Source organism: Watersipora subatra, chromosome 4 (assembly GCF_963576615.1).
Source record: "Watersipora subatra chromosome 4, tzWatSuba1.1, whole genome shotgun sequence".
NCBI lineage: Eukaryota > Metazoa > Bryozoa > Gymnolaemata > Cheilostomatida > Watersiporidae > Watersipora > Watersipora subatra.
In genome coordinates, this window is record NC_088711.1 from 39,463,005 (window position 1) to 39,486,384 (window position 23,380).

General features: G+C 36.2%; 1 protein-coding gene across 4 annotated transcripts in view; it reads left to right on the forward strand.

Moving 5' to 3' along the window:
* LOC137393016 (ANK repeat-containing protein nipk-1-like) overlaps positions 1 to 23,134 on the forward strand; it is a 47,252-nt gene extending 24,118 nt beyond the window's left edge. For 3 of the 4 annotated variants that reach the window (XM_068079395.1, XM_068079398.1, XM_068079396.1), the window contains 8 exons: positions 548 to 670; positions 15,671 to 15,767; positions 16,128 to 16,245; positions 17,002 to 17,097; positions 18,591 to 18,720; positions 20,854 to 20,978; positions 21,605 to 21,886; positions 22,852 to 23,134. In XM_068079395.1, the coding sequence (XP_067935496.1) occupies positions 548 to 670; positions 15,671 to 15,767; positions 16,128 to 16,245; positions 17,002 to 17,097; positions 18,591 to 18,720; positions 20,854 to 20,978; positions 21,605 to 21,886; positions 22,852 to 22,941 (1,061 nt within the window). In that variant the 3' untranslated portion in view covers positions 22,942 to 23,134. The remainder of the gene's footprint in view (positions 1 to 547; positions 671 to 15,670; positions 15,768 to 16,127; positions 16,246 to 17,001; positions 17,098 to 18,590; positions 18,721 to 20,853; positions 20,979 to 21,604; positions 21,887 to 22,851) is intronic. The other variant, XM_068079397.1, reaches the window with a different exon arrangement.
* Positions 23,135 to 23,380: the final 246 nt, after the last annotated feature.

A 23,380-nucleotide genomic window follows, 5' to 3' on the forward strand; every position in this document is an offset into this window, starting at 1 on the left:
CGTATAACCCCAATATGGTCAAACTGAACTCATTCTTAGTGAAACCGGAAAATTATTCAAGGTTACTATAAGCATAAAAATGCGAATCAAACTGTAGCCAGTCAAATTTAGTCAATTTAAAACTGAATTGTGAAATTTTGCGTCTCAGTACTATCCTGTTAAATTGAATCGAGTCTCACACGATCTATAATGCAAAAGAATTGAAAATTGAATTATTAATTTTTTAAAGAGAATTGAATTGGATCATTTTTTAAAGCCTTGAAACATCTCAAGTGAAAGTTAGCTGAAGTGTACTGACTTACTTTTTAGGTGAGAATATATTTATCATTCTCATGACTTGCCTAAAATGAATTAGTTGCGGATGCATAGCCAATTTTTTCAGTTTTTGAACTTCAAGAGGTCTGGAACTTGGAGTTACCCTCCTTTGCAAATGTGTTTGTCATAGCTGTAAATAGTTGCATACTTTTTTCAGATAATTGTATCCGGATATCAGACAGCTATGAATTGGCGTTGTGTATGGCACTATATCAGCTATTATTGTGTTTAGTAGCACAAGGGTATAAGAATATCTTGCCGAGGCCTAGTAGTGAGGCTCCAACTCATGATCAGAAGAGTGCTAGTAAGGGACGAGCAAAGAAAGGGTCTCGAAAGAAGTCCTCAGATGTCGCAGGTATGTTGGCTTTTTGTGAAACCCTGAAAAGTAGGCCTAGTTTGACTATAATTGGACAACTTGCTGACATATTGAATACGTGATGGTAGTCTTGGTTGGGCACTAAGTCAAGTGGCATGCCCCCAATCTCCACGCATTAGTATGTACATGGTACTTAGAAGTATTCATCAGATGCCAGATTTCGATTAAGGGGTCATTTATTAAAAGTGAAAAAGTTTAAAAATCGTTCAAGTTATATGAAAGAACTAATTAACATATACTAGACATATACTAGACATATACTAGACATATACTAGACATATACATGGGTGTTAAGTATCTGAATTGGTATCGGCCGATCTTTTCTTAATAAATTTGAAACTTTAGATACTTTTCTCAGGTCAACTATTTCGCAGAAAACGGTATTTTAGCCTGCTACACTAATAACGATCATCATCTGCAAGATACTTACTCCTTACCTAATGAATTCCGGACCTGCCACACAATTTATTTCATGTCTATAGCCTGATCAACATCAACACAGCTGAGAAACATTTTTGCTTTAGTCAGGACATAATCACAAAGTGCGGTATTTCCGCAATTACAGCGATAGGATTTCTTGCAGCTAATCACGAACAAAATAACAAATATGAGAAACAAGAATGCAGTATAATGTTTCTATCTACTAGCATTACGAAAGTAATTTAAGCAGTCGATGTATAAAGTTATCTATTACTCTCTTGATCCTGATGATATAATGTATTGTTTGTATCGTACAAAATGCGGCAACTCCAGTGGCTTATCGGTATTTAGCCTGTCCTCCATCATCTGTGGCAAGTGAGTCTCTCTTCGGTATGACTGGCTACATCGATAGTGATAGAAGACAGAGGCTTCTTACTGAGAAAATTAAATCACTTACGGTAATTAAAAGAAACATTGATTTACTCTAAACTTGTACAGACGCAGCAGTTCCATCAGCAATAGAAGAGAGACTTCGTTATCACAGGGAGAGCTGTACCACTAACAGTAATTACCTTTATTAATTACAAGAAACATGGACTGTTTTGTTACTACACGCACGGTATGTCAGTACGTGAATATAGTTTTTTTTCCATAAATACAAACAAATAATTACATTAATATTTATATTTTCTTTGCATTGTATTTATATTTGCATAATAAATTGAACGATTATCTATGCGGCACAAAAGATCTGAATCGGATTATTTTTCAATAAGAGTCGGTATATCGAATCGGTATCTGAATCGGCTGGTGGATTTAGAGTCGGGGCATCTCTATTTAGTTTTTTAAACTTTCTATATAACTGGACAGACACTCACTTCTATATATATATTTTTTTCAAAGTATGTCCATGTGTATGTCGTATGTCTGTCTGCATTCCGGCTATAGCTATTATTAGAATAGCTGCAGCTGGACAACAATGCTGATGCCATGCCAAGGAATACCGGCATTAGAAGCCTAGCAGCTTACTGCAATTTTCTATTGGCAATGTGCCAGGCTAATAGCTTGAAAGTTACAGTTGTTTGACAAAGTTTTAAAACCTTTACAGTTGTTTTCATTTTTCTCTTAATTTATTTCAACTACACAAAACACTTCTCTCATGATATGTAGTTTGAAAGTTAAAATTGTAAATGTTAAATACAAATCAATTTTCAGTCCAGACTTTTTTATTACCTGGGCAACACCGGGTAGCACAGCTAGTGTATATATAGGTTCTACTCCATTGTATAGTTTCGTTAAGTTATGTTCAGATGAAACATTCTGTGAATGTCATTCTGTTCAGCAGAGTCTTTTGTGGAATCACTAAGTTTCAGTTCAATTGAAGCACCAGCTGCCTTCTAACTGACTAGAATGTATATAGGGTGTATAGCTAAGGCATGAAAAACAATATAAAAGGAATTGCGCATTATTGTGTGCACAGTGAAGTACCTGTTCCTAAATGCTTCAACTAACCGTGATCTAGTTTCAAAATAAAGATTTTTTGATCGCAGTATGCGAGCATCCACGCATAATTCACGCAGGCACTCATAATGTATAGCAAAACTAGCGTGAGATTTGTCTTTGAATGACAAACACCCCCAGGCATTGCTGGAGTGTTTTAGTTGTTACAAGTCTATGAGCTCATTGAAAATGTATAACTATTAGAACCGATCAAAGGAGATGCAGAGAAGGTAACTCTAGCTGCCTCGATAATGATTTAGCTTTGCTGAATAGGATAACTGGAAAAGATTTTTGTGCACTTGTATGTAAGGTTTGCGTGCCTTTAATTCATTGAACTGAAGTATCATGCAATTTTATTTTTACAACTGCAGTTGTTGTTCGAGCTATAACCAATTACGCGCCTTTTATTTAGCCCGTTGCAAGAAAACTGGTGCTTCAAATGACATGAAATTTGGTGATTCTATATATAAGACTGCTTAACAACTTGGTGTTAATACAGTCAAACATGGATAACTCGGCCACGGATAGCTCGAAAACATGGTTAATTCGAACAGTTTCTTTGGTCCGTTCCCACGTAATGATAAATTGCTATAGATAACTCGAACTCAACACTGTTAATTCGAACTGTTTTTTTGCCCAACGGCTACCGAAACGGTTGTTATCGCTTTAGAAAATCACTTTATTCAAAGCCATAGAGGTAAACCTCATATTTTCGTAATTCATAAGCGTTGTTATTACCACCATCGGCAAAATAATTTTGTCAACGACTTTTCTAAAGGTTTGGTCAAATTTGATTTACACTGCTATACGATTAATAGCACGGGCTTGCCGGGTCACGCGCGCAAGGATTTTCGCCACGCACATACAAAACAAAAACAGCATGTTGTTTTGTATGTGCGTGGCGAAAATCCTTGAGTGCGTGACCCGGCTAGCCCGTGACGAATAGTTTTCCGACGTTGACTCCGTGTTGAATCAACGTCGGAATGTTGAATGTTTAAAACGTCTTAAAATTGTTTTTACTAAACGTATACGTTGTCTTAGCTAAAAAAACTATTTATCATTTGACCTAAACACAGAATACGTGTGTACATTCAATAAGTATCCATTCAAAAAGCGTGAGTGATATAGAATGTACCGTTAAACCTCGTAAAACTTTTAATTGAACTGCCTCGGAGTGTTGCTCTTAACGAATCTCAGGTAAAGTAAGGGATTTTTCTTTGGTAACTTTTTCTTGAAGTTGCATAAACTTCAAGAAAAGTCGGCAAAATTGATCGTGGGTAAAACGCTCAAAAGAAAAAGATGTCTTTTCTTTTGAGCATTTCAACAACGATCAAGTTTTGCCAATGTCAATCTAAAAAAACGTCCTGGCAATAACATCACCTCAAACAACAAACCAATCTCAAGTGATAGAAAAATCTCTATACTTTTTCATGAAAACGTTTTAAACTTTACATTAGAAGCATTTAATTTGAAACAAGCCATTTGTGCTTTTGATTTATATTATAGTTTGCATATGTACATGTATCTACTAATAAATAAGTAAATACATGGACTTGTGACAGTGCTCTGATAACTTGAACGCTCTGATAATTCGAACACTTTTGCTCGGTCCCTTGAAGTTCGAGTTATCCATGTTTGACTGTATATTGTTTTACCTGAACACGACCCTCCCACGACCTTGAACTGCTGTTTGATTTTGATAAATTTTTTATCGTCGATAAAAATGCATAAACTTTCATGACAGTTTTTGTTTTTCTGCTACTAGGCATAACAGCTGTTATAAAAGATTAGTTCTGTTTAAACATTTTCTATATGATTTAATCTTTGACTCACATGTATAATGACGCCCTCCCCGCTGCTGGCCATAGTTACATACTAGCTGATAATATGCTCCTTAGCTGCTGAGCTACTGCCCAAGTTTATGGATCATTCAAAATCTTTCGATCTCAGTTTCAAATTGATCTTCAACGTGAAAAGCTTGATATTTCATAAACATAGGGTCAAACCATTATATCAAGCAGTATTCAAACCGACATTTTTTAATGTTTTATTTTTGTAATACAGCATGCACAGATATAATAACACTATGATAATATAATTTCAGATTTATTTATAATTACATGTAACATATAATATACAAGTTTGTGATAATGTTATCTCTCTTGTCTTGCAGTCAGCCGTTGTGACAATGACTTATGGTTTAGTCTTCATCATTCACTTCCATGCAGCTCTGTTTACCACCTTCTCTTGTCATCTCTTTGTCTAGTTCTCTCAATTTCAATGTTACCCTTAGCTACATGTTCATATCTCGGTGTGGGTCTGCCCTGGTTCCCTTTTCCTTCATAGAGTCCTTTTTAGAGTTCTTCATAGAGTACTTTATAGAGTCCTTCATAGAGTCCTTCATAGAGTCCTCCATAGAGTTCTTCATAGAGTCCTTTATAGAGTCCTTTATAGAGTCCTTCATAGAGTCCTTCATAGAGTCCTTCATAGAGTCCTTCATAGAGTCCTTCATAGAGTTCTTCATAGAGTTCTTCACAGAGCTGTAAATGTAATAGTTGTCTGGGTAATCGCTGAAAACCTATCCTGTGCACATGTCCCAGCCATCTTAGGCATTTTCTCTCAATATGTGTGCCTTGGATGAGAGACCAGGTCGTCATAGGAAATCGGTGTACTTTGTGTTATTACACACTCTTTATAAAAGAATATTAATTTGAAAACAAAGAGAATTTATGAGGAATAGCAATTCCGTCTTTGAATGTTTCCATCGACTTTGAAAATTGAATAATTGAAAAGCAAACTTCAAATATATTCCCATATTTACTATAATAAGAGCAGCGTCTGTCTGTCCTTGTGTCTGTATGTCTGAGTCACTGGTTGAAGGTCGAGATGAAAATTGCTGTAAGCTGGACTCAGCTTTCAGCTTTGTCGACAGACATTTTAACACCTTCGCCAATGAACTACTTTAGGGAGCTGTAGAATAGCTGTGCAGGTAGGTATTCTCCATGTTTTATTGGCACGCTGCCGCATGTCACCCAGACTGTCGAGATGCTAGTACATAGATGTATATCATCTCCAATAGCGCCATATGAAATGCATAGATGTATCTCATCTCCAATAGCGACATCTGAAATACATAGATGTATCTCATCTCCAATAGCGCTATATGAAATACATAGATGTATCTCATCTCCAATAGCGACATCTGAAATACATAGATGTATCTCATCTCCAATAGCGCCATATGAAATACATAGATGTATCTCATCTCCAATAGCGACATATGAAATACATAGATGTATCTCATCTCCAATAGCGACATATGAAATACATAGATGTATCCCATCTCCAACAGCGCCATATGAAATACATAGATGTATCTCATCTCCAATAGCGCGTTGTTGATCATCATAATAGCCTACTTAATACTAGCTACCACCACAGAAATAAATGATTTTTACATATCTGTGTGTTTTGAAAAGTATGCCATAAATATAGATTCTTCGCCTCATTGTTTTTCATCTAACTGAAACCCTGAGCCAAACACAAGTCTGTATTGTTTATCCTCTAAAACTTTACAAGTTTTGCAAAATCCAAAATTCTTGGATTTAAAGAAGGCTTTGATTTCTTGGCTTTATTTTAGACTACGGTATTTATTAGCTAAATTTAGGCTTGGACAAGGAGCTGAGGCTTATATTTATAGATGAATTTATGCAACATTTTGGTAGATTTTATCAGAAAGTTTCAGTATTTTTAACTCATTTGCGATTGTTCTGGGTGTTTGAGGTGATCTGATTGCCAGGATGTTTCAAGATTAAAATCGACAGAACTCGATCCCGATTAAAATACGCGACACAAAATTTGTGCGAAATGATGTCGCTAGTTGTTATCATAGTGATAGTCGATATCAGCTATTGTGTTCAAGTTGCAGCGTTACTCGTCTTTATTCTGCCAGTCTCTTTGCAACTATAGATGTCATAATTGCACTTTAGCTTGATTCAAGTGTTTTAACCACGATCAAGTTTTGTCGATTTAATCTTGAAACATCCTGACAGTCAGATGACCTCAAACATCAAAAAAATCACAAATGATGGAAAAATACCGATACTTTTTGATAACATCAACCATAATTTCACGTATGTTCATTATTAAAACAGGAACACTCCACAGGCCACAAAAATGTTGAAAGGTTTCATTTTGGCTATAAATGGTTTATATGGATATTCTGACATGTGTGGTCACTAAAAAGGGTCACTATCTTTTTTCCACTCGTTTATAAGGTGCGTAACCTTTACTATAATAAGAGCCGTATCGGTACGTTTGACGCCACGCTTAGAACGAAGGAAAAAAATTCCACCACACAGGAATCCAACCCTGATATTTTGATTCCCAGTCAAGCGCTCTCCCATCTGCACCACTCGGACACCTTCCAGCAGTTAGAATAACTATGCACATAGTTACTACAAATGATGATCTCTCACGACGCACGGAACTTCCAGAGTACTAAGACTACGTAATATTCATTACGCCATTCTCCTCGTAACAGCTGGTACTGCCCACAACTGCTGTGACTGCAGATGTCAGTGTAGCTTGGGCCCCAAAAATCTCATCATACAGCAGTTACAGGCAACAAGCACCTTTGCAGCCTTGTTTCAAGATTTCTTATAGCCAAGTACATTAATCAACCTGTTAATCAAGGCATGACAGTAGGTTGGTTACTTAGCTAGTAAGCAATAGTGCCCATAAATAGATGCAGTTAAACCGTAGGCTAACTAGTTATTCTGAGATTTACTAGAATATTCTTTATAGATTTTGTTAGGAGTTTTTAGATTTAAAAATATAAATTTATTGCACAAACTAAATTAATAATATATTAATCAGTAGATAAAAGTTTCTATTGTTGCTTTAAGAGACTTGTAAATGGAAATGCTCTGTAACAGACTGAGGGATCGAATTATATGCCTCAACGTTCACTAACTTACGATTGACTTAGAAAAAATATATGTAATCTATATTAATCAATCACACCTTGTCATTGTGGGAGTTTGCCTGTTAGTCTATTAAAATGCTATGCATTTCCATGTTTTTTTCCTGATTTCGTCCAAATTTCCCACAAATATGCTCCATGCCTTCAGTAAGGTCACTAAAATAATTGGTTTTCAAAACTCTTCTCCTTCCTAAGGACCAGACTGTTAAACAACCACCTGATTGGAAACACAAGAGTAAGCATTGTCATGCACTGAGAACAATTGCCATCAATGGACATGTTCATTTATGGTTGCCCTGTGATAATTCCTTATATTTTTTTATCAGGAAGTTGTGTAAAAAAAATTTTTTTTTTCCACATAATTTTTAATGATAGGGGAAGGCGGGGTACAGTGTGCCAAGGGGCAAAGTGATCCACCATATATTTTTTAAATTGTAATTTCCATTTGGAGTTATCATTTTTACAAGAGGTCATGTGATCACTGGAGGTCCTTTTGAATAAAGAAAGAGCATTGGAAAGCTGAAGGTAAGAAATTTATAAACAAAAAACTGATTTTTGATGTTTTTTGTAAATTTCTAGCTTTGAGTTTGTGGTCTTCATTTTGTGTTAATGCTTTGTTTTACATAAATAAAAAAGTAGAGAAATATTATCCCATATGATTATAGTAAGCATGTAAAACATGAAAACTCTTGCGCATCTACAATTTCTTGCATGCTTATTTTTCTCAAGAAAAGTCAATTGGGGCAAAGTGAGCCAATGGCTCACTTTGCCCCGCACATACACAAACTCTCAAAAATGTTACACAAAACTAAAGCAAGTACTGCTTACATTTTAGAATGGTACGAAACTACAAAGGTAAAACTGGGCAGGCAGACATAAGTCAAGTAGAATATGCTGCAAAGATTATTGAAGAAGGAAATGGAAAGTCAATTAAAGAAGCTGCCAGAATTCATGGTGTGAACTGTATGACTCTTAAGAAGCATATTGAAAAAGGACGTGTTGGAGGTGCACAGCGTAGAAGTGAAACTAGTTTACACCAAGAAGCAAGAAGAAGAGTTGGCTGGACATGTAAAAAATCTAGACAAAAGATTTTATGGTTTATCTACTGAACAAGTACGTAAACTAGCTTACGAATACAGCATGGCTAATGACCTGAGCATTCCACCAAGCTGGTCAAGAAACAAGAAAGCAGGTGAGCCGGTGTTTAAAGTGTAGCAACATGTGTCTACTTGGTTTAGATCTACGCTAAAAACATCCAAAGTAACTGTGACTAAAAACAAGACAACAAAAATAAGAAAAAACAGCAAACAGATTCTTCATCAGAAGAAGAGAGTTAGCCTAAGAATTATTGTGTTCTGATGAAGAGAGTCCAGATGAAGATGAAAAGGAAGATGTGCCAACTTCTACCAGAGACAATATTAACATCAATGATCATGTTTTAGTTTGGTACGAAACTAGCAAAGGTTGACTTGCAACAAAATTCACATTACAGTTATTTGGTATCAAAAGATTCACCATGTCTTACTCTGCTGTGTTGCAGGTGCAAAATATGTGAAAATGTGATTACAAGCTCTTAAAAGCTCAAAAACGAACAGTTAATCGTGGCCATCACGAAACCACCGTAGATTGAAATCAGTTTATTTTTCTGACGTAGTCATTACATTTGGTTGTTGTTTTGTCACGTGATGTTCTCACAGGAATTGAAAGGCCAATAAAAGGCTCAATATAAAACTTCTCGTAGCACTAGTTTAGGACAAGCACTTCGGGTTTTACCGAAGACCCTGTATCAAATATAGGTGCTCGCTACTTTACAGCTTTGTTTCGACTTGAACTAATCGTCTAGTCGTAATCTGATCATGTGACCCATACTTTGCGAATAATTTCTGCGACATTTTTCAATTATCACAGGTGACCAACAAGCTCATCATGTTTATCAGATGATGATATGTACTCCTTAACAAAGGTTAACAAATTAAACGAATTTTCACGGTAGATTATAAGTTATCAGTGCTGAAAGTGACAGCATTACAATGGCGATGAAATAGAAACGTAAGAACAATAGACATGGTTTTATTGAATGCGTGAACTATATTTGTGAAAATATTTCTACGAATGAGGTTGCGTGAAAGTGTAAACAGAAGCCATCTTGTACAACTACGTCCCATTTGAGCCGTTTTGGAAAGAGATTCTAATCTACGGCAGTCTCGTGATGTCTGCGATTAACTGTTCGTTTTGAGCTTTTAAGAACTTGTAATCACATTTCCACATATTTTGCACCTACAACACAGCAGAGTAAGACATAGTGAATCTTTTGATACCAAATAACTGTAATGTGAACTTTGTTGCAAGTCAACCTTTAATGTTTAGTATGAAGGAAGAGTCATGAAATGTAATCAAAACTCTGTTACCATCAATTTCATGAGAAAAGCTGGAGACTGCTTTGTTTATCCAGAGGAGGAAGACGTTCATGATGTTGACTTCGAATCTATAGTTATATTTTTGGGACAGCCAGTAAACACTGGTGGGACTCTGAGGGTTAGAAATCGAACTACATTCAGAGTGGATTTATCTGCTTATACTGTAAGATAAACTATTCTCAATAATACTGCTGATAGAGACATTGTGGGCGACACACTTTTTACTACATTATTTCACGATAATGCTCATACGACTTGTTTCCACATTTTACGTTATAAACTATGTATATTTAATTTACCATGTTCTATGTCTTAGTCATGAGTCAAATTTAATTAGCCCATTGTCACACTTTATGTTTTAACACAGTTAAAGATATCAAATATATATTATGTGCAAGCAAATCACATATTTATTGCTATGGCTCACTTTGCCCCATTGGGTGGATCACTTTGCCCCAGTAGTGGGGCAAAGTGAGCCAGGTGTAACATGTTGCAAAAACAATAAGTTCTCGCGATGGATCCAAAGTAGAGCATTGGAATTAAAATACAATAATAACAACATGTTGAACTCTCTATAGACCAAGTTTCTGCTCAATTCAAGCAGTCACTTTTATTTTATTTGAGAAACAAAAAAATTGGCTCACTGTGCCCCGTCTTCCCCTACAGTATTCGAAGCTTTTGTAAAGGGAATGTTGGTCATTCAAAGTTTGGTTATTCAAAGAAGCCCTTTTGGTGTTACATATCACAAAATTTGACTGATTCACAGCTAGGTAAAAATCTAGAAGCACAGAAATTTAATTGCTAGAGAAGTTCAAGTGTAAAATCATTCACTGTTTCCATGATGCGCAGCACTTCGGAGTTGCGCTCTCTCCGAATCATGGAAACGGCGTCTTCGCACTGAAATCACTGCGCACTGATCAGTGCGAAGCCAGTGCAAATTCGCAGCAAGGAAACAGCGATTGCGCAGTGGCTGCGCATAGCTCTCATGCCGTGGAGACAGATTCTTCGAGGGCCATAAACTAGTACAAAGGTTATCCCGCTAATCTTGTTTTTTTCTATTCTTCCGATCTTCTTTCATCTAAATTTAATTATAGTTTGCATTCACGAGAATGATGAGGTGATTACTTTCCTAGACTTTGTTATCGATGCCAACACTTTTTCGAAAAATAGGTGGCAAGTCCTAAATTAACGTTTAAATAATATATTACTTAAAAATACTTATTAAAAATATATTACTTTGTAAAAATTGTGTTAAGGTTTGTAAAACCTTGTGAATGTGTATTGTAAATCTAAGTATAATGACGACAGAAGCATAAAAAGACCGTTTCGGACGTTCGGTATCCATGATCGATTCTATTTCTCCATCAGGCGATTCGATTTATACAATTTCTCTTCTCTGGTTAATTTGCTGAAAACCACTGCGCAGCATGGAAACGTACAATCCCTCGGCTTCGGAGGGGGCTGCTTCGCAGTACTGCGCACCATGGAAACGTAGTGATTGATTATCCTGTTTGGCAAACGTCTGTGTATCTCGCAAGGTAAAGTGTAGCAATCTTTATTCAAAGTCTAAATGAAAATCTGCATCTACACTGCGGTGATTGGTCAAGATTTGATGGTAGTCTAAAAATTAAAACAAGAAAGAGAATAAAGAAGGCATTTTATAATAGTAATAATATAGTATAATATATAATATAGTAATAATATAGTATGTAGGCCTACGCTTTTTTACCAAAGACAGAAATCGGCAACTTCAAAGCTATCTCTTTATTCAGCGCTGTTAATAAATGGAAATATAGTTTAACAATTTGAAGAAGGGTTGACGATGTTATATCATAATATACAAAGCTTTTTATATATCAATGATTCAAGCATTTCGGAATATTCATTTTTCTATAAACAGATCTTCAAATGGTATTCAACCTTTATCTACATCTTTGTTGTAACGATGCAATTCTGATTATTAATATTCTCGACATAGCCTGAAAATAATTTTGTAGTAATAGTATGCATGTTATTTCAAAATTTGGCGCAAATACTTCGGCGTCGAGGCAAATGTTCAGCAGCTAGGGTTTTGCAGCCAGCCAAGTTCAATGTTCTGTCAAAAAAATGTGTTATACAAAAATATTTATCTATATGATGCTTATTGTGTGAACTAATAAAAAATACCGATATACATGTAAATAAGAGGCCCCTTGTAAAACTATCCAAAAACATTTAAAAATATTTTGTAGTGTTGTTTAGGCATATTGTACACCAAATAAGCAGTAGAATGTGGAGCAATGCCACGAGCAATGGGGAAATTTAATTTTCCTTTGTGACTAATTCAAGGTTGTGGAATCCTTGGTTTGTTGACAGTAAACATAAATGCAGTAGTAATTTCTTGCTAGCTTTCTAAATATCCATCCAATCAGAAGTGCCGGGAGTAGAATTTTTTCCCTGGGACTGCTAATTTTTCCCTCTTCGCTAGCGTTGGGTATTCCCCTAATATCTACTGCGTATTCCCAAATATGTAAAATAGTATTTTAATTTTTGTGTTTTAATGAAATCGTTGTTTATCCATGAAAGCAGATGGAAAAAGAACGTTTAGACTAATATTTTGTGGTAAATACTATTTGTGAATCATAAAAACTTGAGGTAGTTCGTACATGTCTCGCAATTATTGAGCCATTTTAGAAATACTTACAGTAGACATATCTTGCGATAAGCTGGTTGAATCGCTTGGCTGCGTCAAAGCTATCATATATCTACTTATTGCGAGACGCCTGTAAACGCCCCGGATAGATACTCTATTCATTCAGTTCCTGGTACAAATTCTGAGCTACTAAGCTATTATTTGTCGCGCCTAATTGTCCGGAACGCTTTGAGAAAACGTCTTTCCATCAATCATATGTTTAGTAGTCAGTAGTCAATTGTATAGCAATGGAAGCGCCTGGCATTAGAGTACCTCCGCTGCACGCGACATTACCGTACTATTCGCCAATACAGTACCAACCTCAATTCGTCATGCAACGCAGACACCACACAAGGCAACACACAATGTGGGGCCCATATTCTAATCCAGGTATAAAAACTTATAAGGACAGTTTTAACAACATTTTTATTTGCTAAATTTTTATACTTCATTTTATATTTTGGACTGGAGAATTAGTTTAACTAATTATGATATTATTCTTTGTATTGATGTTTGTCTATTCGATGGTTACTTTTTGATCTTCAGTTTTGCATGGGTTCTGATGAACATCTTCGAGTTGTCATGCTATATTTAAGGAAATTAAGTACGTCTACTACATGAACATGTATATATTGCTGCTGATGCAAGTACTTTAAACTTCGTTATTCATTGATTTCACACATTTTGTAAAAATTTATTTACAAAAAGACCTTTACCGCCATGAAATTGATAAAATCTAATATGAAAAATGTGAGGACATCTTAGACACCTTGCACTGGTAAGCTCTTTCCTTTAGTTTATTAACAGACCTGCCAACCCAAGAGTGGGGCAATGCGTGAGATTTGGTTTTGGGGCAATTGATGTATCAATGATAGTATATATAAAATTGTGGAAATTGGGGCAAAAATCTCACGAATTTCTCACGCATTTTCATGTTTTCTTTGGGGTAATTGCGTGAGTCTCACGCCCAATGCGTGAGAGTTGGCAGGTATGTTTATTAAGTAAAAAGTTTCACATAATGGTACAAATATGTTATTTATATTATACAATTGCTAACAAAGGTAGTTAACAGATTGGCTATATCCTTGAAAATCACACTGCTAAATGATGAATTTTATCGCTGTAAAAATCATTTGATACCAAAATGAATAAAATGAGAATTTCTAATTTAATTTTATCCATGTTTAAAGACACGATATAATTAATGACAAGCTCAGGGTATAATTAATGACAAGCACCGAGCGTCAAGAAGCCTAACCTAAACATCAACATTAATTTTTGTCTTGACCGTGTTTGCAAATGGCCTTTCTACAAATTTTACATGAAGGCAAGCTGTGGTATAGCATAGGCTTTAGTAGCTTTGTAATGTTAAAAAATGCAATAAGATTTGTTCATCTTGGATTTTGGTGAAATACTTTCGCTATTATTAAAGTTTAGTTTTGAAATTCCTTCCATATTGATTATGCACTAGTCCAGTTGATTGATACAACTATAGAACCAAACTCGTAATAGAGCATGTTTTTCTTTATGCTTTACCGAGTATGGAATCAGCTTATTAATGGCTTATCCAATTCATTCTAATTAGGCTTTTACTGTAATTGGACTTATTTTAATTAGGCTTTCGCTGTAATTAGACTTTGCCTTTAATTAAGCTTTTATTATAATTAGGCTTTGACTGTATATAGCCTTTCACTGTAATTAAACTTATACTGTAATTCTCCATGAAGATGATATTATAAGGATGCTGATCTGGCTGTGTATAAATAACATTTCTTAAACCTCAGCCTATTATGACTCTTGTACATTGTACATGGGCTTCTCATGTATTAAACATGCTCATAAGACTTTCCAACGTCAATTCGGCTAAAGCCGGATTGCATCAGCGTGTAAATATTTTTGCAAATAACAACAGTGTTTACTTTCATAAACACCAGTTATCGAAAAGACATTTCATGGCGACACTCATCATTCATGATTGTTGTGAATCTTGTACATATTTATTAAGATATTTATTATTGTGATCTCTATGTAAGTCTTTTGGGTAAGACCTAGGAGGTTATAATATCAACAGGAGTAATGAATTGAATCAGAAAAAGCAATTGCACTGTATAGTAAATGGCCATTATTTGATTTCACTCACTGATCCGAACTTTTAAAATGGCAAAATTTTTTTACATGATGCCGAGAATGATGAAAATAATGATGATGAATTTATTCAGGTGAAGTAATCTCTAACAGATAACTATCTGAATGATGGTTCTTTGTTGCGCAATAAAGCAATGTATTTGATTCACTGATCTCTAAATGTGGAGTTTATTAGGTGATAAATAACATCCTGTATGTAGCTCTAAAAACCTGGTCCATTGCAAATGGATACAGTTCAATTTACATCCTACAAGATACATGATGTTTATGCGAATTTAGCGAAACGCGTAAACCAACGCTGAAATCTTTTAGAGAGCTAAATGCTGCAATAGCGTTTCCTCATTTCCTTGTATGTTACGTTTGTTCAGACGTCACGAAAGAGTTAATGGCTGTGGATAGAACGGTAATGGATAGGCTATGGGAGACTTTCTGCAGGTGTGAATGTAACAATGAAATGTCCAAGTTTAAAATAGTTTGGAGATTGACAAAGACACATTACGCACTTAGCTAATGTGTATCTGAGCAAGTCTCTAGTATATTTTCAGTAAGTCTGAAATGACAGAAACAATCATTACATGGCAACCTTGTGAATAGGTATGAGTTAGCATGTTTTTTAATGTAATGAAGGAGCGTTGTTCACAATTTTTAGTGACAATCATAACCAAGTGCTTTTCGTAATGATAGCAAATAAAAAACTGTTTATTAACCTAAAGACCAATGGAGTTTACTGCTTTCCTCTGCCACCTTGAGACAATGTGCGAAACATGCCTGTTGCGGCATGTTTTGTAAGTCCCAAACAATATTATACAAGAAAGATATCAATGCTATGCTTTCTTTACCAGACAACACACGGAATACGCACGATGAGACTGAAGAAGCTAGAAGGATGGTCTCTAAGGAAACGGATGAGTCTCTGCTAAAGAAGGAGAATGGAGAAACGTAAGTATTCATTAATTGTAAGATTTCAGTATGTGACAGTTGAGGATAACTACATATAATTAGCTACATCAATGATGACAGCTATAATAGCTGTTATAGCTATCACAGCTATACAGTTTCCAGCTCACAAGGGGTTTTAGCAATAATTACCAAAACCACTTGTGAGATGGAAGCTATACAGTAAAACTACGGCGGAGTAATATCTTAACTGGTATTAGTAGTACTGGTGGTAATAGTAGTAGTAATAGTAGTAGTAGTGATTGTAGTAGAAGTGGTTATATTAGCGGTTGAGGAAAAGAAATTTAGTCAAAAAAATGTTTTGTGACAGTTTTCAAACTTATTCACGCGTTTTATTTGTAGTTTCTTGACTCGAGCAATCTCCACGAAGAAGCAAAGAGTTATAGTTGCCCTTATTGGAGCGATACAGCAGAGGCCTGCCCTTGTCCCGCTCCTCACCATGACCAACAGCAAGGAACAGGTTAGCAAATATTGCATACAGTGTAAATCATTGGAAACTTTCCATCTAGGATACTCTTACATGTTCGTTCATGGATTGCAGAATAGGCATGAGAATTGTCACGAAAGACACGTGTTCGCAATGACCTTCACCCTTTAATGTATTCATCTATACGTTATTTACCATTAGAAGTGCCCAGGGAGCTTCTTGACTGTTTGCTGTGCTAGACTAGACTAATATATTTCACTGAAAGATTATGTCACAAACAAGTCAGCAATGAATCAGACAACACACAATCAGAAAAACAATATTATGGATTGCCACATTGAAAGCATAACAAAATAACTATTCTGCGCTAGCTTGTAAAAACTGTTGATTCACATAATGTGTTGCATCAGCTGACATACAGGTGTGATTGATGATCATGAATAATCAAAGAATACAAACATTAGTACATTACGCACTCCATGTTCTTTTACTATAGTATGGTTATATAGAATTCTTTAGCTACCAAATATGAATTTGTTGCTCATGTGCAAGATCGGACATATTGTTTTGACTGTTCTCCAGCTAGATATCGCGGTATTAACATTTAGCTTGAATTCCAAGGAGTTTTAAAGGAAGCGCAGCTGTCTAAAGGCCTCATCAGGCTTCGCGTGAATGATCCATGAAAATGCTATTAGGGGGTACATTTAGTTGGGATAAAAAATTAGTGATTACGAGTGAAATTAGAAGTGCATTAACTTATAACTTAACGCATTAACTCATGCTTTGTAGACACCTTTGTTTCTGTCTGTTACAACTGGCTCAGCGTGGCTTACAGACCTGCTTGTCAAGATGCATTGTGACTGTGATACCCTCTGTCGATATGAGGTGAGTCAGACATTTTACTATGTTCGCTGTATTTAGGGTCTGATGCACATTTATACAAGTAAGGAATTTGCAAAAATGCTAGATTTTGATCAGAATAATAGTTGTCGGGATGAGTTATTTCAATGTAGGTTTTAATCATGATCAGCTAACTTATATAATAGCTTAGTATGAATGCTTCATCATTGAGGAGAACCGATAACAAGAAAGGGCTATATTTGTATAGATCCTGGGCTAGATCACTTGAGATTGGATTATTATTTGAGGTGATGTTATTGCCAGGACATTTTTTAGATTGACAAAACTTGATCGTTGTTGAAATGCTCAAAAGAAAAGACATCTTTTTCTTTTGAGCGTTTTACCCACGATCAATTTTGCCAATTTTTCTTGAAGTTTATGCAAAGATTACCTCACTTTACCTTGCTTCCGAAGGGCGATCGCTAAGCGGATGTTTGGTATAAATCAAATTTCACCAAACCTTTAGAAAAGTCGTCGACAAAAATATTTTGCTGATGGTGGTAATAACGGCGCTTATGAATTACGAAAAGTTGAGGTTTACCTCTATGGCTTGAATTAAAGTGATTTTCTAAAGCGATAACAACCGTTTCGGTAGCCGTTGGGCAAAAAACTGTTCGAGTTAGCAGAGTTGAGGTCGAGTTATCTAAAGCAATTTATCATTATGTGGGAACGGACCAAAAAACCGTTCGAGTTAACCATGTGTTCGAGCTATCCGAGGGCGAGTTATCCATGTTTGACTTTATTTGACTTATCTTTTAATAGAATCGTAATATGACACTTTGTAGATCTGTTAGTAACAGTATACATGCATTGGTGTGCATCAGCCATGTTCTTTGTTAGTGCATAAAATATAGTAGCTATGAATATAAGAAATTCTGTCTTATGATTTTATGGCATACATGTCTCTATGTAAACTTAGGATTTCTCCTAGTTCCCAAATATTGCCCAGTTTCGCTGGACCAATGAATCATAAATTTCTATAGAATAAAATGTTCTTTTTGTCACTGTTATTAATTGCTCCAGATTTCTCGACTTTACAAGGTTTTAGTTACAATGTTTCCATAGTGCAAGCGATGCATAGTTGGAGTTGTTGTTGGTAAAACTTTTAATGGACATTTGCATCCTGTGGTTAAGGATTATTATTATCTGTTGTTAAGAAAGATAAGGAATTCTACGTCAGAGATCATAGCTGTTCACTCCCGTCTCGCTTATCAGCATGTTTTTGAAATAGGAACGATTAAAGCTTGGAAAATATTTTGAAGCGCGTCATTTTCATACACATAATTCTCAAGGCCGTTTTCATCTTTTGCAAACATAAGACATTTGATAAAAATTTTCTACTAACAAAATTCGTTTGACTCGCTACTTTTGCATTTGTGGATGATGCAAGCTTGCTGATTAACTGTGTTCTGGAAACAGTCAGTGTCAAGCTTGCAAATCGTACAAAGGTAACAGCTGAAAGCAATGTTATGCTGCAGATCTGTGAAGGGCAAGTGGAGTATCTGTCAGCGCTACACTATGCTAGCAAGTTTGGAGACCGTCACCTCAAGGAGCTTAAAGCTATCCTCGGCTCTAAAAGTGTTGATGTGAATGCATTAAGTCGATCAGGTAGGCTCATCTGAAAGCAGTGCGCTACTTTGTTCAACAATGTCGGTTGTCCGTGAAAAGCGTCCAATGCTTTGTCTAACGATATCCACTGTCCACTCCTTTATGAAATACTGTCTACTGCTTTGTTCATCCATTGTTCGCTTCTTAAAGTAATGTTCTGCTTTGTAGTAAGGCCTACTTTGTCCAAGCGTTGACCAATTGTTTAGCCTACTTTTCATTCCAGTGCTTCAGCAAATGGTATCTTGTCCATTGTCAAGCAGTGTTCACTCACAAGTTCAAAGTGCCTTTGTTCAGCCCTGGAGCTTTGTAGGGCTGTATGTTTATCTGCTGTAGGTGTATTGGTGACCAGAGTGACAAGTTATTAATTGAATGACTTCTAGCATTGCTTTGGCCGTAAAGGAAGGGTTTTACATGCCCTTAAGCTGTTGAGATAAATCAGATTGTCGCCATCACAATGAGAATCGTAAATAAGAACTGTCTAGACACTCGTATTACAAAATTTGGTGAATTCACAATTAATTGTCAGTAAAGCTGAGCTTATTTGGGCATCTCTCGCAGGTGATTTTGGCAAGCCATAAGCTATCACAGCTGGATGTTTTTTAATGTTCCTGTCCTATTAGCAGAAATCCCTCTTCGAGAAATACCGTAATAGGCTTGTACTAAATTGTCAGCATTTATGAAGCTAGATTGCCAATGATTAAACTCCTGTATAGCAATAGTATTCTGACAACATTATTGATGCTATGCCATTGGCTGTGTATTTAAATGGCTTCAGTGACCTACTCCAGTTGAAATAGGTTGAGTGGAGTACGCAAAGTTCGATAACTCATACATTAACATGGATAACTGAAGGCTAGTTCACACTATATCGGCGTATGACGGCGGCGTTCTTTCGGCAGTCATCGTTGATTATGTGAACTGCATGCCGATGACATCGATGAAGCAACGGAGGAAAAGTCGGGAAAGTTTGCAGCTGTCCAAACTTTTCCAATATTTCGCCGAGCGTCGCCAACCTTCTGTACAGTGTGAACCGTTTGGGCGATACTAATTCGTAGTCAACTATGCTGATTTATTTATTTCTGTTTATGATAGTCGTGGCGAGACTAGTATTTGACTCGAGCGCGCGAAAGCAAAGAGATTTCTTTGTGAAAAATTAGACCATTACGCCGCGGAGTATTTGCTGATGCAAACGCAGATGGGTTTGGGATAGTATGAAGATCGTTATCATCGGCGATCACTGGAAGTATTGTGGCATCAACACCGAGATTCACCAATATAGTGTGAACCAGCCTTCAGTAGTAAAAGGCTATATATAGTACTAGATAACACTGGTATTAATAGGCTGTCATGCTTCTGGCAATATCTCTATTCTTCCAAGCATTGCAGCCATAGCGTTATGTCATACAGCTATGCTGTTATGTCACACAACTATGCTGTTATGTCATACAGCTATGCTGTTATGTCACACAACTATGCTGTTATGTCATTCAGCTATAATGCCATGTCAACTCCCAACTTGAATAATTTTGCGCACATCGAAGCCGGTTAGTTGCAGGGATATAAGCATTAGACCTGAACTTACGTCGCCATGGTGATCTGCACACATAGAGAAACTCTTTGGATGTGTGGCATGATATTTTATTGGTGAAGAGTCGAATTTTTAATTGCTATTATTTTGTCCTCCGAATGCTTAGGTAAATTCTGATGTGTGTTTAAACGATAAGTTAGCAAAGTTTAATTGCTCACTCGCGAATATCGAATAAGACCTGCAGAATTGATATGAAAATGGTCTTTGAAAACTATTACAAACCTCATTTGATTTAATGCTGAATGCTAAATTTGCTTTCGTTATTCTGCTAATTGTTTAATCTACAATTCAAACTGAAGGCCCTTTGTTAAGGAAGGTTGCTGTCATATCGAGACAAATCATGTTTTCTAATGATAAATAGTTTTTTCCATCAAACTATTAATATTTTGAGGAATATTGAGAATATTGATATTATTTGAGGCCACCACTAGTTAGACGACTGGCTTTACATAACTAGACGATTCCTATAGCGACTGGTAAATCAATACCCGTATCATAGCGTAATGACATTTATGAAAGTATGCAAACCTTGTATCTTTAAACAGGAATGACTGCCTTGCATCTGGCGCTCTGGAGGCATGGAGAGACTGATGGAAAAACTAAAAAATTGATAGACAGCAGAAAAGTTATCAAAGAGCTGCTGGATGCAGGAGCCAGCTGTACCATATCTGTGAGTATTCTTGCGATTCTTACGTTGTTGGTGGTGAAAATTAGGGTATCGATCGAATCTATCTCGACAGGACATCACTGGCTATGTGTTTACATTTACAAGTTACACAAACTTCAAAGTTTGTGGACTTCGAACGAGATTTATTCTGCTATTACACATTGAAAAACATGGATTAGCCAGAGAGATGTGTGTCCGTCTTGGCTAAGGTCTTCTATATCTACTCAACTCACATAAATTAGTAAGAAGGAATTGAGCACACCACAATTGTCACTGTACCAGCATGACATTTCGACCACAGCATGACCACTGTTACAGTACCAGCGGTCATTTTAACAGGATTGATTTAATATCAGCTGTTGCCGTTTGTAAAGGGCACTTGTTATAGGAGTAAGTCTGCCCCCTGCCAGTGTTGTGTCAGCAACATTGAATCACTATCACTATTGTTACTCAACAGGGTACATCTTAGTTGTTGGCTATCAGATCAGAACATTACTGTAATGTAGGAGTTGTCACCCTTTTTTACTCATTAAATTCTTCATTTTCAGCTGTCGTAAAATGGCTACATTCAGAATTTTCACAGTTGAAACATTCTGTGCAATTCACAAAATTTTGTTGGCTATATTTAGGATAACAAGACCGGGAAGTCTTGCCTCCATTTTGCCGTAGAGAGCGGTTCCCTCGACATAACTAGGATGGTGCTTGAATCCAAGTGTCACGTCGAATCTCTGATCGACCAGAAGAACTATGATCGCAGAACTCCGCTGCACTTTGCTGTCTCGCTTCGCAGGATATCGGAGGAAAACAAAGTTGACCTTGTCAAATATCTTATATCGAAGGGTGCCAACAAGAGCTCTAAAGATAAAAATAAACTTACGCCCAAGGATTTAGTCAGTCCGAAGGAAACCAAGGTGAGCAGAAGCTATGCACCGTTTTTTTTTTATTGAATCTTCTTTTACCGCGTTGTATTTTGGTTTGGTCATTGTTGGAAGGGGGAATGTCTTGTCGATTATAACGCTGAGACCAATTTTCACTCGATGCATTCACAATAGACCCAAATGACTAACCGTTTAACTGTGGTCATTCTATCTCGATTTCTAGCCTTTAAATCAATCAGATCTAAAAGAATCTTTTAGCTGGCAGGTCAATGAATGGCCAATGTGTTTGGCTGCATTTAGTTTTTAATATTCGTCAAAAATGATTGCGTTGTGTTCAAAAATTCAGTTCTCGGTAATAGCTGCGTGTACAAAACACAAAATATGGCTAGTTCATTTTTGATGAAGTGGTTTTAGTGATTTAATACAGGCATCAACTGAAATCATATTCGCTTCACGGGCATATTCAATTCAAACATTCAATTGATCGGTAAATGTTAGTTCTGTTAGCCGATTCAGATTACTGCTATAGTGCTACAGCGCTACAGCAGCAGCTATTTAGTAGTAATTAGTTTTGTTAATGTTAAATTTTGAAATTTTCAATAGGTTTATGCGTAGCCGCTACTTGATGTTTTTACCCTCTGGTGCGAATCTAGCCATGAAAACACTTCTAGTGAAGGAAGTATTTACAGTAATTCAGTTGACTAGTTACGACCTCAATCCTATGTGATATATGGAATTGGAGAGTTGACAGTTTGTGACGATCAACGAGATGAAAGGTTCCCGTTCAAAAGCAGTACATTGCGCTGTTCAGAAATTAATGTTCACACAAGAAAACAGAACTTTATCAAGTTTTTGAGTCTTGCGTTACAAGGCATGAGAACAGAGGCTGGTGCAGTGTTTTAGCTTGGTATTTTTATAATGAATTAAAATATGGTGATAAACTTCACATTTTTTGAGTAGATTAGATGTGCGATTCATTTGACTTGAATCTTTTTTAGATTCTTGATCTGTTCAGCGAGTCGATGTCACCTTCGCATTTCCTTGATGATGATGACTCTTTGCAGAGCTTGCTTTGTTCAAGCCCGTAATCTATATATTTTGACCTCTTCTAATGCTTCATTTCATATATATTTTAATATGACTACTTTATATTTGAGTTCACACATTCCTCAAATATTTCTACAAACTTTTTAATCTGGTGACATTATCATGCAACCTCTTTATATCGGGTATTATATTATATTTTATACCATTAATGAAATATATTTACATAGAATGACACATAGTAGTTCACTCTTTTGCAACACATAGAAAGTAATGTTTGCGAGTCATGGCGCTGTCTTTAACTGCATTCAGAGTTTGTCTTGTTGAGTATATGGAGAAGATTGTCAATCGCATAAATGACAGGCCCTCTGCATAACAGGATGCGGCACAATGAAATAGATAGCCAATTATAATGTTTACACTATGGTGATATAAAATTATATTGCTGGGCTTACCTTATCCTGGATATGCTACATAGCCTTG